The following is a 17,116-nucleotide window of genomic DNA, read 5'->3' as shown; positions in this document are numbered from 1 at the left end:
ATTAAAATCATTCTTAAAACCTAAATGTACTAAAACTAGATAGGGATCAGGGTTGTGCCTCCACAAGTGCCTACCTCTAACATGTTTTATCATTGATAAAAAATTGCCTTTCGCTGGCCTAGGACGGATCGCGCGTGATTGGATTCCCTGGCGTTCCATATGGTCCCCCAAGCCAGGAGTGACTTTTGAACGCAATGCGTCACCGGGTGTGGCCCAAAATCCAAAAAATAAATAAATAAATAAATAAATAAATAAATAAATAAGTAAAAACATTTCCTTTCAATCTCTGGTTCCCATCTCCTCTCCTTTCTTCCCTGTCCAACCTATTTGGTGTTGTGGTTGGTTTTTGTTTTTTCATTTTGTTTCAGGTGAAATGTGGAACAAGTAACAGTTTTCTCAGGGACTGTCCATCTAGAGAGCACAATAAATTTCTGCAGAAAAACTCAATTTCTAGGCTTCGTTTATCATTAATAAAAAGCGCCTGGTGTTAAATTACCCTTTATTTCTTCTAGATTGACATAGAGATCAATGGGGATGCAGTGGATCTTCACATGAAATTGGGTGATAATGGAGAAGCTTTCTTTGTGGAGGAAACCGAAGAGGAATATGTAAGTTATTTAAACAATGTATTCCTATCTGTGGTACATGTGCCCAAACAAAAACATGTAGCACTTTTCATGGTTATACAGATAACTGTTGTCCCTTAGACGTTTTAGTGTTAGGTAGAAAAATAAACTGTCAGAAAGGAACTAGAGAAACAAGGACCACTTTACAGGCAACCTGTTTAAGGTACCAAGACGAGGAAGAAGTCCTTCATGTGCTTTTCTGGAAGGGAAGGTACTACTTTATTTCTAATGAGCTTCCTTATTTATAGTCTGTTACAGTTTATATCTTGACACAGTCAGCAACCCATACATAGTAACTGGAATTTTTGAACTATATCAAATGAAGCTGCCTGTGCTGTAATGGAAAATAGTTTTAAATAATGTATTCCATAAGAGGTATATTTCCTAAACTACCAGACTTAATTCTTTGATATTAAGAGTTTAAGTATTTCAGAGGCCAGAGAGATAGCATGGAGCTAAGGCGTTTGCCTTGCATGCAGAAGGACGGTGGTTTGAATCCCGGCATCCCATATGGTCCCCCGAGCCTGCCAGGAGTAACCCCTGAGTGCTGCCGGGTGTGACCCAAAAACCAAAAAAAAAAAAAAAATTCTAAATTTGGGATCTTACATATTTTTTTATTTCTTGAAAAGATATTTTACATACTTTATGATTTAAAGATCCAGTAATTTCACGATACAGGCTGTTTTCTCTATTTGAGTTGGCTTTTTCCATCTTCAAATTAATTTGATAAACACAATCACTTTAGACATTAGTACAGTTCCTCAATTCACTTACCTGTCCTGCTCCCTAATGACTGTTGGGAGATGTTCTGCCTTCTGCTTTATCCTGTTCTTAGTGTGCTTTGTAAGTTCTTGACAGATTGCCTTATAATACTTCCCTGGAATGCTGCTACCAGTTTGAACTTTTCTTTAATCTCTGTATTAATTGTAGCTTGTATGTGTTCATTGCTACTTGGCATGTTGTTCCTCCTGATCTATTCAGTTATATGGACCAGAATGAGCTAACACTTCACTTTGTGCAACTGAAAAAAAGATATATTCAGAGTAGAGCAAGAGTGTCTTCATTCACTGAGACTTTCTAACTTTTAGGGTCCAAGTGTTTTTTCCTGACACTAAATATTTAGATAAACAAGGAATTCATCGTTTTAATTTGCTGTCCAGTTTACTGTGGCAACTTTCCTGTCTCATGTTCTCTTTAAGGAAAAACTTCCTGCTTACCTTGCCACTTCGCCAATTCCTACTGAAGATCAGTTCTTTAAAGATATGGACGCCCCTTTGTTGAAGCCAGGTGGAAATGAAAGACCATCTCAGAGTTCAGACATCTCTCACAAAGTAGAAACAGAGACAGTTTTCGCTCCAGGTTCTGTGAAAAAGAAAAAGAGGAGGAGGAAGAAATGTAAACCTGACAATAAGAAGGAAGACCAGGCCATCTCTCCTGCTGCAGAAGACACTGCAGATCTTGGCCTGAGCTCTGATGAAGACAAGGCCACCCCAGCTGCAAGGTAGGCCCCTTCGAGTTTGGGGGGTACTCTTTTTGTGGGTGCCATACATGCACAGGCATTTTGCAAGCAGACCCCTGGGTTACTGAGATGCTGCTGTCTAGTGAATGATCTGCATCATACTTTAACTCATTTTTCCACTTGATTGTTCATTGTGGAATCCAGTGGGAAACTGTTCCTGGTATCATGCTCAGGAACCACTTCTAGCGGTGCCCACAGGACCATGTGAGTGCCAGGGATTGAAAAGACAAGGCACTGTCCACTGTAATATCACTCAGCCCAGATATTTTAATTATTAATAGCACAGTATAATCCATTAGAGTATAAAATTTCTCTTTCATATTTGAATGATAAATTCTGCAACAAAGTCCCACGTTTGACAGTAACTTTTAACAGGAATTTTTTTTGTAACCATCTTTTATTGCTCAACTGTCAAAACTATGACATTTTTTTCTTTTCCTCCTATACTTGAATATTGTTTTGATTTCAGTTCTGAGAGAATGAAGAATTATAGAACAGTTAGAGCCAGCAGCTATAATACAAGTCTCTGCTTGTGTCTCCAGAGACCACTATAAAATATATCTATAAATGCAAACTTTTGAAGAGACTTAGCTAATTTTTGTAAACATCAATTATTAACCAAAAGTACTAGTTCAAGAGAGAACACAGGCAGGTAAGGTATGCTTTGTGTGTGCACATGTCTGACCCCAGGTTCAATCCCCAGCACATTGTCTGGTGTTCTGAGCCCTCTAATGCAAATACATGAAGCCTGGTGCTGAAGGAAGTACTATAGATAGTTGGCATGAACAAAAGTGGAAGATAAGGGCTGGAGCTGTGGCGCAAGTGGTAGGGTGTTTGCCTTGCAGACACTGACCTAGGATGGATCAAAGTTCGATCCCCCCTCCCCCAGGATCCTATATGGTCCCCCAAGCCAGGAGTGATTTCTGAGCCCAGAGCCAGGAATAATAACCCCTGAGTGTCGCCAGGTATGACCCCCAAAACCAAAAAAAAAAAAAAGTGGAAGATAATGAATAAGTAGACCACCCATCAGTAAGGAATCTATTTTTAATTCCCCTAAGCAGACTTGATGACAAGTCATATGTGGTTGCTAAGGATAGGAGGGGAACCTAAGACTTCATACCAATGACATCTCTCCTGAAGCTATAGACTTCTAATCAGCAACTGGCTTCTAGAGATTCATATGGGTTTTAAGGCTCTGCTTCCACCTTTCTTTCCTTTCATTTCTGATACCACCACAGAAAAATAGTACAAGGTTCCTTCACATTCATTATGAGGTATCTTTCATGGGAAGTGTTCTGTAGCCAGCTGCAAACTTAGGTCAATAGCCATATTGAAATCTGCAAATTAATACTGTGCTCATAAATTCTGTGTTGAGGATAGCATACTCCTAACAGAGTTAGTGGTTCAGTCAAACAGCATTCCATTAATCTCTGAACTGCTACCAAATACATTAAAATTTCCTCCCTCTGTATAAAGCCTGTATCTGTATAAATCCTAGGTATTTATATGGAATATATCACTGAGTACAGTGAATAGAGCACAGACTTCCAACCCAGCTATTCACTAGCATTTTCACGTTGGGCAAGTTATTAAACTCCTTGGACTTGTATTACCTAATATCTAAGAAGGGATCATTCTATTTCTGACAAGTGAGAATTCAGTGAATAGATGAAAAGCCTTCATTTTGAGCCTTTCAAGTTTGTTATTCAAATTTCCATTTTATATTCCTTTTTTCTGCTTCAACCCCTCTTAAATCATAATAGAAGTGGCATTTGGTGGGGACATCGGTGAATTCCCCTTCTTCATAGTTTCTTTTAAAAAGGATTTGTTAATCATTTGGCCATCTTCACTTTGTTTAGATTCTGTAGTAATACTTTAAAATTATTTCTGCTTTTGTTATTTTTTTCCTTTTGCAGAGCATCTTTAAATGTGTCCTTAAAGGAAGAGGAATATAAGGAACCTTTGCTCTTTCATTCTGGGGATCACTATCCCTTATCTGATGGAGATTGGTCCTCTTTAGACAGGTAAGTAATTTCAAAATTTCCCTCTTTTGAAAAAAAAAATACAGGCTTTTCCTAATGTCTAATAGACATATGGGCTGGAGTGGTAGCACAGCAGTAGGGCTTTTTACTTCCATACTGCCGACTGGGATGGCCTGGGTCCCATATGGCCCCTCGAGTCTTCCAGGAGCGATTTCTGAGCACAGAACCTGGAGTAATCCTGAGCACCGCCAAGTGTGGCCCAAGAACAAATAAAAATAAAAGATATTTCCCTTGTCTTAATATAGTAGAGAAACTTGAATAACACTTTGTATGTATTTAAAACATATATTAAATATGTATATACATATATATCTGTATGTATAATACAAATATACTAAGTAAGTGGTACTTTATATGTGTATAACTATATAAATCTTTTGTAATTGCTAAACTTGCTACTTAACAGTGGTCAATGTAGATATGTGTAAATCAGTATAGAATTTGGCCCCCTATAATTTTTAATTTTTTAGTGTTAATAAAATTACACTAACAATTGTTTGATTGATTTCTTTGTTTTGGGAGCCATATGCAGTAATATTGTGGGATTTCTCCTGGCTCTGCCTCAGGAATTACTCCTGGTAGTGCTCAGAGACCCATAGTGGGTGCCAGGGATTGAACTTGTGTCGGCCACATGCAAGGCAATTGCTTTCCTTGCTGCATTATTGCTCCTGCCCCTGCAGTAATATTGTTAAACATTTAGACAAATTTGCATTAAATCCAATTTCATGGACACCAGGCTATTGGTAAGCATTTAGAGAGAATCCTTTATATTTTCAATAAATATGTTTAAGTATTTACATGAAATATTGATACTTTAATTATAATACTTATTTTTATTAACTCAGAAGAAATAATTGATACTTTCCTTCGGTAGTCTTTATTTCTGTCAGATATTGATGAATATAAATGCTTTCTTTGAATCTTGTCAAACTCAGAAAGGCTTTGGTTCCTGACTTTGAGTTACCACATTTCACTGTCCTATCTTGCAGTGCCTATTCCCCTGTGCCCTGTCCTAAAAGCGATTCTGAGCTAGAGGTGAAGCCCACCGAGAGCCTGCTCAGATCAGAGTCACACATGGAATGGTCTTGGGGTGGTTTCCCGGAGTCCACCAAGGTACTCTTCTCTTTTTTTTTTTTTTTCTTCCTTTTTTTTTTTTGTTTTTGGGTCACACCCAGCAGTGCTCAGGTGTTATTCCTGGCTCCAGGCTCAGAAATTGCTCCTGGCAGGCACGGGGGACCATATGGGATGCCAGGATTCAAACCGATGACCTCCTGCATGAAAGGCAAATGCCTTACCTCCATGCTATCTCTCCAGCCCCCAAGGTACTCTTCTTGATGACTTGTGATGTCTCCATGAACAGAGTGATCAGTTTTGGACTGGAGAGAGCTTAGGGCACTGGAGCTTAAGCTCTGCATAAAGGTGTCCTGGGGTCGCTCCTAGCATCTCATGGTTCCCCAGTACTGCCAGGTGTGACCCAAAAGTAAAAATAAATAAGCGTCAGAAGGGGGTGGGGAAAAAATAAATAAGCGTGCAATTTCTGAGCAAGCTTTTCTGAAGATAATGATGATAGTGCCCTCATGTGGTTTTAAATAAATTTATATCTAACCTCTAAAATTTTTTTACACTGTTACTAGGCCATAACATTTTATGTACATTTCTGTTTAGTAAATAATGTTGTAGGTTACTAATATTTTAATACCAAAATCTACTTTCCCTTAAGTAACTAAAATTTCCACACTAGACTTTGAAACAAGAAATAATGATAATGAAAAGGGTTTGGGACTTTTTGTCTGTTTGCTAATTCATAAAAAAGAATAAATTTGAAAGAATCAAAATTAATGTTCCTTTCGTAAAAATTGTCGTACTCAGTCTTCTCCAGTGTCTTAACTCTTCATAGTAGGCTGTTAAAAGAAAGTACCATGTTTAACAAAATGTTTTCACTTATTAAGTATTTTACATATAGAATATATTTAATGATTTTATGAGTATATTAATATGATTGCATTTAGCAGCATTTGGATTAAGAAAGAATTCAGGTTAAGGGGCTGGATAGATAGCACAGCAGGTAGGTAGGATGTTTGCCTTGCATATGGCAAACCCAGGTTCAATTACAGATGTCCCATATGGTCCCCCAAGTCTGCCAGGAGTAACTTATATGTGCAGAGCCTGGAGTAACCCTTGAGTCCCAAAACAAATAAAAATAGAGTATACCAATTAGGAGTCCATATGGGGTGCCTCGAGGTCAAACTCAGGTTGGCCATATGCAAGACAAACATAAACAGCTGTACTATCTCTCCAGCCCTAGAAGTTTGATTTTTATAAAGCTATTTAACTTTCCTTTAGGTCAGCAAAAGAGAGAAAGCTGATCATCACCCTAGGACAGCTACAATTACACCATCAGAAAATACCCATTTTCGGGTGATTCCCCCCGAGAACAATCTTATAAGTGAAGTTGCAGACAGTTTCATGGAAGAAACTGTCTGTACCATAGTGAAGCCGAAACCCAGAGCCCCATGTAAACAGATGAGTGATGCAATTTCTGCAAAATCTCTTGAATCTCCCCTGGAACCACCTCCAATTTCATCTATGTTAGATGTGGACAACCTTCCTGCTCCATCCTTCGTGGAGACACCCTTGGACTCCAAACCAGCAGCAAAAGTAGATTCACCATCAAAGAAGAAAGGTAACTGCTTGGTGTATACCTTTACTTTCTTAAATTTAGACAGTAAGTTACTTGGATTTCTTTCATACGGTGGTCGCCTTGGCCTTTGTCCTCCCTACCTAGAACTCAACAATTACGGTTAAGCTTCGTCCCCTTTACACACCACACATGCCACTGGAATAGGAGTTCATACATTAGGTCCTTGGTCATGTGATGATGCCTTAAATCAGTTAATAAATAAAATTAACCTTTGATTCACTAGGGATGCAATAAAGTGAAGTAGAATCCTAAAAAATTCTGTGTTCAGGGGCAGAAAGATTTATCTGTACAGTAGAGAGGATGCTTGCCTTGCACACAACCGACCCAGGTTAAGTCCTTGGCACCCTATATGATCCCCGAATCCTGCCAGGAGTAAACCCTAAGTGCAGTCAGGAGTAAGCCTTGAGCACCACAGGTATGGTCCCAAAACAAACAAACAAACAAAATAATTATGTTTTTAAACAAACTAGAGCTAAGTTTTTCCCCTAAAATATTTGAACTGAGACCAAGTTCAGAACTTTAGGGGCAAATAAATCTACTCATTGTATATGGTCTCAATTAGTATTTTACTCTTTTCAAGTCCAACTCTTGGCTAAAAGCCTTGTATTTGAGAGTGTAAGATTAATAAATTATGACGCAGAAGGTTGGTGGTTTGAATCCTGGCATCTTATATGGTCCCCCTAGCCTGCCAGGAGTGATCTCTGAGCATAGAGCCAGGAGTAACCCCTTAGCCCCTGTTCTTTTTTTTTTTTTTTTTTTTTTTTAATTTTTATTTTTAATTATGAGAACAAGGATGCAAAGAAAGAGGACAAGGTAAAGTTACAGTGGAAGAACAATCACCCATAACATAATTCTCAGAAGTCCCCTTGCTGATATCTTAACTTTGAAATTTCAGCCAAAGAACATTAAGATAAATAAGACAGAATCCATGTACAATTACTTTGTCCCTCAAGTCCCCAGATTGTAACACATTGTAATATTTCTTAACAGCACACAAGGCAATTCAAAGCCATAAAACTTATGTAACTCCTTAAACATTACAGGCATAGTATTTTCTTACATTTCCATATACATGCATATTAGCTTAAGTTAACCTCAAATTTTAAGTGTTTTTTTTTTTTAAGGATTAGAGTCAAAAGAGCACAGTAAAAACGGTGTTAGAGTGGCAATTGTTGTTTGCATAGACCCACCAAAATATGAGGGGAATGAAAAGGAATAACCTTGGCCTAAATACAAAGAGACCCTACCCCTGAAGTTTCCTGGCATAAGACCAACTCTAGGCTCTAGGCAAGCTAGATCGTCCAATCCAAGACATTGTCTGTAGTGCCAACACACTTTTATTTTTCACACAGTCTCTGTTGTTGGTATCATGTTTCTGTATTAAAGATCCTGGAATCTGCAGATCCTACATTGATGTCAGGATGTGGAGCATCCTCTCCTTTCACCTCACAATCAAAGGGCAATGCAGAGAGCCCTGTCCTGTAAGCAGGTCGTTGTTGTTGTTAAGTCTTCTCAGTGTTAAGGGAAGTCTCTTTTGAGCAGGTCGATGTCTGAGCAGTGTAGGGTCTTCCATGGTAGAGGATTGCTTCCAGGTGATGTAGCCCCTGTTCTTATGGAAATAAAATCTTACCTAAAAATATCCATTTTTAGCTGGAGAGGTAGCATGGAGGTAGGGCATTTGCCTTGCATGCAGAAGGACAGTAGTTCGAATCCCGACATCCCATATGGTCCCCTGAGCCTGCCAGGAGCGATTTCTGAGTGGAAAGTCAGGAGTAACCCCTGAGTGCTGCTGGGTGTGAGCCCTCCCCCCCCCCCCAAAAAAAATACCCATTTTCGTATATAACAATTACTTCATTTTTTAAAAATTCAAACATCAAATATAGCTTAAGGACATGGAATGCATTCTTTGTATGTAGGAACCCTGGGTTTGATCTCCATGTTCCTCCAAAAACTATCCAGATATGTGGTGCCCAATAATAAATACATAAATTAAAAATTAAAATAAAAATTAAAAAAGTGTATTAGGGGCCGGCGCGGTGGCGCTAGAGGTAAGGTGCCTGCCTTGCCTGCACTAGCCTAGGACGGACTGCAATTCGATCCCCCGGCGTCCCATATGGTCCCTCAAGCCAGGAGCGACTTCTGAGCGCATAGCTGGGAGTAACCCCTGAGCATCACCGGGTGTGGCCCAAACCCCCCACCACCACCAAAAGTATAATACTTAGGGGACAGAGCAATAATAGTACAGTGGGTAGAGCACTTGCCTGGAACACTGCCATCCTGGATTCGATTTCAGCATTCCTTATGGTTCCCTGAGCCCACAAGGAGTAAGCCCCGAACATTATCTGGTATGGTACAAGAACAAAACAAGAACAAAAACAAAAAAATTCTAATACTAAAGGTCAGAGTCTACAGACTGACTTTATAACTATTTGCACAGGCCCTCAGGCTTCCTCAGAAATAACTTATTTAAAGGTGCCTGAGTGACCATACTAAGGTTACCATATTTGCCTTGTACACAGCTGGATTCAATCCCCAGCCTCCTATATGTCCCCTGAGTCCACTAGGAATAATTTCTGAGCACAGAGGCAAAAGTAAACCCTAAGCAGTGCCTAATGTGGCCCAAAAACTGAAAGAAAGAAAAAAACAAGAAATAACTTACTTAGAATAAAAGAGTTAATAGTCAGGTGTTTGCGCCAAACTTTATCAACAGCTGTTAATGACTTATTTCCTCTTTCGTTAGCATGCTCTCTTATTCCTCAAAACCACCACCACTACCCCTGTATGTTTTTTTCCTTCCATTTCTGGGATATTGGCCACTTGTAGGCCAGTTGTCATGCCTACTTTTCACATTCTGGGTTTATCTGATGTTTGCCTTTTTTTTTTTTTTTTTTTAATTTTTTTATTTAAAGCATTATGATTTACAAAGTTATTCCTACTTGAGTTTTAGACATCAGTGTTTTAGGACCAATCCCACCACCAGTGTCAACCTCCCAGAGTTCCAGAGTTCATATTATGCCATCACCCTCCACCAACGCCTTCCATCATACCAGGTCCATTTTTTAATTTTGGTTGTTCAAGTCCTATGATTTCATTGTTGTTGACTCTGGCTGGATATTTAGTTCTGTCCTTTCTGAATACCACCAATGCACCTATCTGATAGTTTTTATTATGTCACATCTTCATGTTCCATTAAGTTTGAAGATAATAGGTCTTATAAAGGTGGTGCATGCATGTGTTGGACACATTTCTCTCTTTTGCTTGAGACCAGTAGAGGTCAAGTACCCAGTAGCAACGGGGTAATGCAGATCAAGAAATATAAATTGGCCTGTATGGTTTTTATTTATTAAAGATTGCTTTAAGGATTTTGGGTACTTCATATTGCATCTCATAATGTTCCACTATTAATGATGATAATGTAATCAATTTATTAACTGCTAGGTTTATCCCTTATTCAGGTTTTTTTTTTCTTTTGCAGTTAAAAGGGAATGCACAGCAATACCTGAACACACAGTGCTATTAAAACAGTCTTAATAACTGCAGTTGATTGGGATGTATAATTAAAGTATAAGGGGTGTCACCTTTAAAAATAAAACCCAAAACAGAACAATCAAAATCAGTTTGAATTATGTTGTTTTATTGTTTTGCAACCTTTCTTTTTCTGAGTTGTAAATGAAGAATAATGAGTTATTTTTCTGATTCCTTTTATCTTATAAAAACAGGTGTCCATAAGAGAAGCCAACACCAGGGACCTGATGATATTTATCTAGATGACTTAAAGGCTCTGGAACCTGAAGTAGCAGCCCTTTATTTTCCTAAAAGGTAGTATCTTCCATGTATATCAAATGACAAATAACTCTAAAATATTTGAGTTAATAAATCTGAAGAAAAAAAAAAGGACCAGGAAATGGGATGGAGGGTGGACAACCCTGGTGGTGGGAATGGCCCTGATTCCTTGTCACTGTGTACCTTCAATATTACTGTGAAAGATTTGTTATTCATTTTTTGGTCTCAATAAAAATTATTATTTAAAAAAAAAGGACCAGGATAATGGCATCCTTTGACAAACCTGGACAGTTGCTTCTTATTATGGAAAATTCAAAAGTTTTGCATATGTAGTTTTGACATTTTTGATGTGCAGCTACTAAAATTGCCCGTCTTTGTGAAGTATATTTACTATAATGTAAAAAATTATATAGTTAAATTTGCATAAGAGTATACCAGAAGATGACTGAGAAAACATCATGCAGTCATTAATGCCAGTTCAGTGTGCTTGTAGAATTATTTTAGCCTTTGTTTTAAAGTTCTATTGGAAAGCATTTTTTGGGTACTATTATCAGCAATACTAAGAGACCTGAAGGCTATCCTGGTGATGCCAAGTGGGATGGCGAATAAACAGTATCGGTGCATTTAGCTAAACTTTACATCGCATCGTTGTGGAATTGGCGGCATTGTGTGTGTTTCTGTATCCTCTAGGAATTTAGAGGTTGCACTGGTTAAGAGAAATTGTTAACAAAGTTCAAGAGCCATATAGTTTATAATACTATGTGTTTTTGTAATTGAAAATTGCCAAGAACTGATCTTTAGAAATTCTCACCCATCCATAATAAGAACATAACACCAAAATGAGAACAGTTTTGTTACTTTACATTTCTTTGGCTAGTTTATCATTCCTAATAAGGAGAACATTTTTGGTCCAATTTATAACAGTTTTAGAGTGCATTGTCATGAGGAGAGTCAATTTCAAAAAACTTTGTTGGCTCAAATGCAAAACCTAGAGTGTCTAAAACGATTTTCAAAGTTCCATAGCTATACTCTGCTGCCACTTGCTGCTCAAACTTAAGACTTCCTTAATTAAGAACAAACTTCATGAAGTCACAGACATTGATAAATATACTGGCTTCTTGAATGAAGTGATTTGAAATTCTAAAAGAGAAGGTCCCTGGCTTATTTGATCTATTCTACCCTTTTTTGAAGGAAAAAACTGATAGCCCCTGCAACTGCTTTTTGTTTAACTGAACAGAGATTGCTCCCCAAGTTGCACCTAAAGCTACTGCTACCTCCCATCCCAGTGTCCCACCCCTTCAGGAAAAGTGGCCAGTATCACCTTCTGTTCTAGAACAGTTGTTCCGAATTACAATAATAGGATGTCACTCCCCATCCATGGATTATGAAGCAAGCAGTTACTGAGACACTTGTAGTGCCTTTTGTAAGGGCGCCGGCTGATATAATTTGTTTTGGGTAGTCACACAAGAAGAGCTTAGGAAGCACAGAAGCCTTTCCCATTTTCTGCCAGCTGGACCCCTGGCTCAATGCTTAGGCCTGCAAATGTGAATCTCTTCAGTCCTGTGGTGCTGGGCATGAGTCAGGTTAGCCTAGAGATGCTCAGACTCCTCCAGGGCTGTGCCCGCGATGCTTGATGGGACCATGCGGTGCTGGGAACTGCACCAGGTCACACCACTCTTAAGGCATGCACCGTACTTTCTCTCAAAATCTTGTAATCTTGTTTTTGTCTCAGATATGCCCATTACAAAAAATTAGGATCACCTTCTAAAACTTGTGCCCCTTCACCCTCCTGTGACTTAGCTATACAAAATGAGGACATAGATGGGGCTCATCTTTAGTTCTGACCCATACACTGGTACAAGAACAACTACTGGAAGCACTTCCCATTTCTCTTTAAATGTGTTTTTCTTTCTAGGGAAGGCATGCAGCCTCCTTTGAATTTTATCTTCATTTTCTTTTTCTTTTTCTTTTTTGTTTTTTTTTTTGTTTGTTTTTTGTTTTTTTTTTTTGTTTTTTGTTTTTTGGGTCACACCCGGTGGTGCTCAGGGGTCACTCCTGGCTGTCTGCTCAGAAATAGCTCCTGGCAGTAACGGGGGACCATATGGCACACCGGGATTCGAACCAATCACCTTTGGTTCTAGATCGGCTTCTTGCAAGGCAAATGCCACTGTGCTATCTCTCCGGGCCTTTCATTTTCTTTTTCACTTTTTCTTTTTTACAAATGCCTTGTCTTAAAGCATGTTGCAACCTTGAACTATAGTAATTTTTGTAGTTTTCAAAATACTACATTTTTTTCTCTTCCTCTGTTTTGGGGTCCCAAGAAAACTGCCCAAGATGCCCCAGGGCCCCTCCTGATGCCACTTGGCCCAGTGAGTGGACTGGACTGCAGTTCAGTGCTGAGATTCTACAGGGGTGGGATCTCCAGTTGAGGACCGCCTGAGTTACACCTAGAAATGCTGGTGCAGGACTCTGTAGTGACAGAGATCAGATTGGTGTCAGCCACATGCAGGCATGCATCTTGCTCCCTTGACTAGCTCTATGGCCCCATGTGGTTCTTCAGTAAAAGTCACAAAGGCCAGGGCTGGAGCAATAGTGTAGTGGGTAGGGCATTTGCCATGCACATGGCTAACACAGGTTCAATCCCCAAAAGCTCATATGGTCACCTGAGCCACCAGTAGATTTCTGAGTGCAAAGCTAAGAGTTAAGTCCTGGGCACAGATGACTATGTCCCAAAACAAAATAGTTACAAAGGCCATAAAGTTGGAGTGTTTGCATAATTATGAATTAATTAGTGGGGTTTTTATGACAGTGTGTTTACAGTTCATTTCTGTTGCTGTTGACTTGATGGAGGTCATTTATAATACAATTTTAAACACAAAATGGTCTGCTAAAAGGTTAATATATCATTATCAACATGCCTGAGTTACTTAGTACAGAAGCCATCTAATAAGCTGGAAGTACAAAAAGTTGTGATATGACAATTTTTTTTCTTTCACCCCTTCCTTCCTGCAGTGAATCTGACCCCGGTTCCAGGCAGTGGCCCGAGTCAGACACGTTCTCTGGCTCCCAGTCGCCACAGTCTGTGGGTAGTGCCGCGGCTGACAGTGGCACTGAGTGCCTCTCAGATTCTGCCATGGACTTGCCAGACGTCACCCTCTCCCTTTGCGGGGGCCTCAGTGAGAATGGAGAAATTTCTAAAGGTAATGCACACCAGCCATGCCTGAAAACCCTCCTGCTGATCATTTCAGGACCCTGAGTTCCTGGTGACTTTGTGCAGTAGCAGAGCCATCTCCCTGTAATGGCACACAATGGCTCCTCACCCAGACACCTCCACTGTGGGCTTTGGAAGCTCTTGTTGCCCAGCTGATGATTGGCCAGTATTTGGGCAGTCTTGACTTTCTTATCTATAGAGTTGAAATATTCATTAATTATTTCAGACTGCACTTAGAAATACTAGCCTTGGACATGAGAGCAGAGGCTGAGTTAGGAAAGTGACTGTCCCGGATTGTGAAGTATGTTAGCAGGAAGTGGAAGGAATGTCTCAAACTTGAGGATTGATCTAGAAGAGTAAAATTGCTCAGGAGAAAGGAGTGGGGAAGAGGAGACAGGCTCTCTGGTTTCAAGGCTATGTGTTCTCCTGTGTTGTTCTGCTTTTTCACCCTCTCAAAGAAATTCTCACTATTATTTCTCAATGTGATGGTTTTGATTCATTTCCTACTATGGATTTTTTTTCTTTCTCATGACCAGCATCTTTTTTTTGTTTCTTACCCTCAGCAGTAAGATGGGCTGAGTTCCTTTTAGGGTCACAAGATGCTTACAGTGCCTCTTTCTTCTCTATCTCTTGATTCTTTCTTACTCTGAGTAAGAAATTACATGTTATGGTCAGTAATTCTTTACAGGACAAAATTAAATAAGTTACGTTCTTCTAATTCTAAGTCCTCACTTGTTAAAAATAAATGTCATGGGCCCGGAGAGATAGCACAGTGGCGTTTGCCTTGCAAGCAGCCAATCTAGGACCTAAGGTGGTTGGTTCGAATCCTGGTGTCCTATATGGTCCCCTGGGCCTGCCAGGAGCTATTTCTGAGCAGACAGCCAGGAGTAACCCCTGAGCACCGCCGGGTGTGACCCAAAAAACAAAGATTACCTAGAAGAACAAACAGTCCAATAGAAACTGCTCTTTGCATCTACTTAAGTACAGATTTAGGAACAGACTACAAATATACATGCAGACTCTTTGTTTATTCTGGAAGAACTTGGAGGTGTATTACTCAAGAGACCCTGAACTTAAGACTGTAGACACTGCTGGTTTATGAAGTATCTACCAGCAATTTGTTTCTCTGATAAGGATTAGAGTTTTAGTTCAAGTCTCTGTGTTTCTACCTCTCTCTTACCCATCTGTACTATGATTTTCTGAATAGTCTTCGATGTGTCCCTTTCTGGATGAAGTAGGGGAAATGAGGGAGAAAGAAAAAGTTTTCTGTTTAGTTCTAAAAACTAAATGTATCTGACAGCTTACTTTTGATGTATGTCTTGTTTTGTTTTGTTTTTCAAGAGTTTATTTTGTTTCATAGTCCCTTCAATGTTGAATTTTTTGATAATCTTACATAAAAGTTTATATTATCTTTAACTAAATTGATCATTATTTGCAGAAAAATTTATGGAGCATATCATTACTTATCATGAGTTTGCAGAAAATCCTGGCCTTATAGACAATCCGAACCTTGTAATACGGATCTATAATCGGTAAGTACTTTCACTTTTATATTTAAATGCTTTTGCAAGTTTTTCCCCAAGTGGTATTTTTTTATGTTGATGATGCAATAAATATTAATGAAAACAGCAATCTAAACATAATAGTACTTGATTACTAGAATCTTTTTATTCTCTATAAGAATTTTTTTTAATATCTTTGTTTGAAGCTGGAGAGATAGCATGGAGGTAGGGCATTTGCCTTTCATACAGGACCCTGGTTCAAATCCCGGCATCCCATATGATCCCCCGATCCTGCCAGGAGTGATTTCTGAGTGTAGAGCCAGGAGTAGCCCCTGAGAGCCACCGGATGTGACCCAAAAACCAAAAAATATATATTTAAGCACCATGATTAAAACATGTTTGTAGTTGGGTTTCAGTCATAAAAAAGAACAGCCCCTTCACCAATGCAACCTTCCAATCACCAATGTCCCCATCTCCCTCCTCCCCCACCCCCTACCACTGTCATTATGGTTATTGGTATATTTATTTCTCTAACTGCACTCACCACTTTTTGTGGTAAGCTTCATATTGTGGTCCAGTCCTTTCAGCCCTCATCTCTATTGTCTCTGGGTATTATTACAATACTGTCTTTTATTTTTCTTAAATCCCACAGATGAGTGAGACTATTCTGTGTCTGTCTCTTTCCCTCTGACTTATTTCACTCAGCATAATAGTTTCCATGTCCATCCATGTGTAGGAAAATTTCATGCGTACATTTTTCCTGATGGTGCATGATATTGTGTATATGTGCCACAGTTTCTTTAGCCACTCACTTGTTGTCAGGCATTTGTGTTGTTTCCAGATTCTGGCTATTGTAAATAGCACTGCAATGAAAATAGGTGTGCAGAAGGCATTTTTATATTGTGTTTTTTGTGTCCCTAGGGTATATCCCTAGGAGTGTATAACTGGATCATATGTAAGCTCAATTTCCATTTTTCAGACGAATCTCTATATTGTTTTCCGCAAAGACTGTACTAGAAAGCATTCGCATCAGCAGTGACTGAAACTTCCTTTCTCCCCACATCTCTGCCAGCACTGATTGTTCTTGTTTTTTGTGATGTGTGCCAGTCTCTGTGGTGTGATAGGGTACCTCGTGTTGTTTTGATTTGCATCTCCCTGATAATTAGTGATGTGGGGCATTTTTTCATGTGCCTTTTGGCCATTTGTATTTCGTCTTTGAGGAAGTATCTGTTCATTTCTTCTCCCCATTTTTTGATGGGGTTAGATGTTTTTTTCTTATTAAGCTCTGTCAGTACCATGTATATCTTAGATTAGTAGCCCCATATCTGATGGGTATTGGATGAATAGTTTTTTTCATTCTGTGTGTGGCTTTTGTATCCTAGTTATATTTCCTATGAGGTGCAGAAGCTTCTCAGTTTACAATAGTTTACAATAGTCAGATTTGTTTTTCTCTGCTTTCACTTGTGTGGACAGTGCTGTTTCCTCCTTGAAGATGCCTTTAGACTCAGTGTCATAGAGTGTTTTACCTACGTGTTCTTCTGTATACCTATGATTTTGGGCCTGATATCAAGGTCTTTAATCCATTTGGATTTGACCTTTGTGCATGGTGTTAGATAGAGGTCCAAGTTCGCTTTTTTGCATATGCCTGACCAATTGTCCCAACACCCCCAAGCGGTATTTTTAATAATTAAAGTTTTTCATGCTGTAGCAGGGGTCTCAAACTCAATTTACC

At 39.1% G+C, this 17,116-nt stretch overlaps 1 protein-coding gene across 1 annotated transcript in view; it reads left to right on the top strand.

The window, feature by feature from the left end:
• Positions 1-17,116, top strand: part of LPIN2 (lipin 2) — a 62,619-nt gene that overhangs the window by 35,260 nt on the left and 10,243 nt on the right. The window contains exons 3-10 of the mRNA XM_049770020.1: positions 513-608; positions 1,826-2,127; positions 4,062-4,169; positions 5,177-5,300; positions 6,531-6,870; positions 10,608-10,707; positions 13,684-13,871; positions 15,321-15,414. Of these exons, the coding sequence (XP_049625977.1) occupies positions 513-608; positions 1,826-2,127; positions 4,062-4,169; positions 5,177-5,300; positions 6,531-6,870; positions 10,608-10,707; positions 13,684-13,871; positions 15,321-15,414 (1,352 nt within the window). The remainder of the gene's footprint in view (positions 1-512; positions 609-1,825; positions 2,128-4,061; positions 4,170-5,176; positions 5,301-6,530; positions 6,871-10,607; positions 10,708-13,683; positions 13,872-15,320; positions 15,415-17,116) is intronic.

Source organism: Suncus etruscus, chromosome 3 (assembly GCF_024139225.1).
Source record: "Suncus etruscus isolate mSunEtr1 chromosome 3, mSunEtr1.pri.cur, whole genome shotgun sequence".
Classification (NCBI taxonomy): Eukaryota; Metazoa; Chordata; class Mammalia; order Eulipotyphla; family Soricidae; genus Suncus; species Suncus etruscus.
This window is presented reverse-complemented; position numbering and strand designations above follow the sequence as displayed.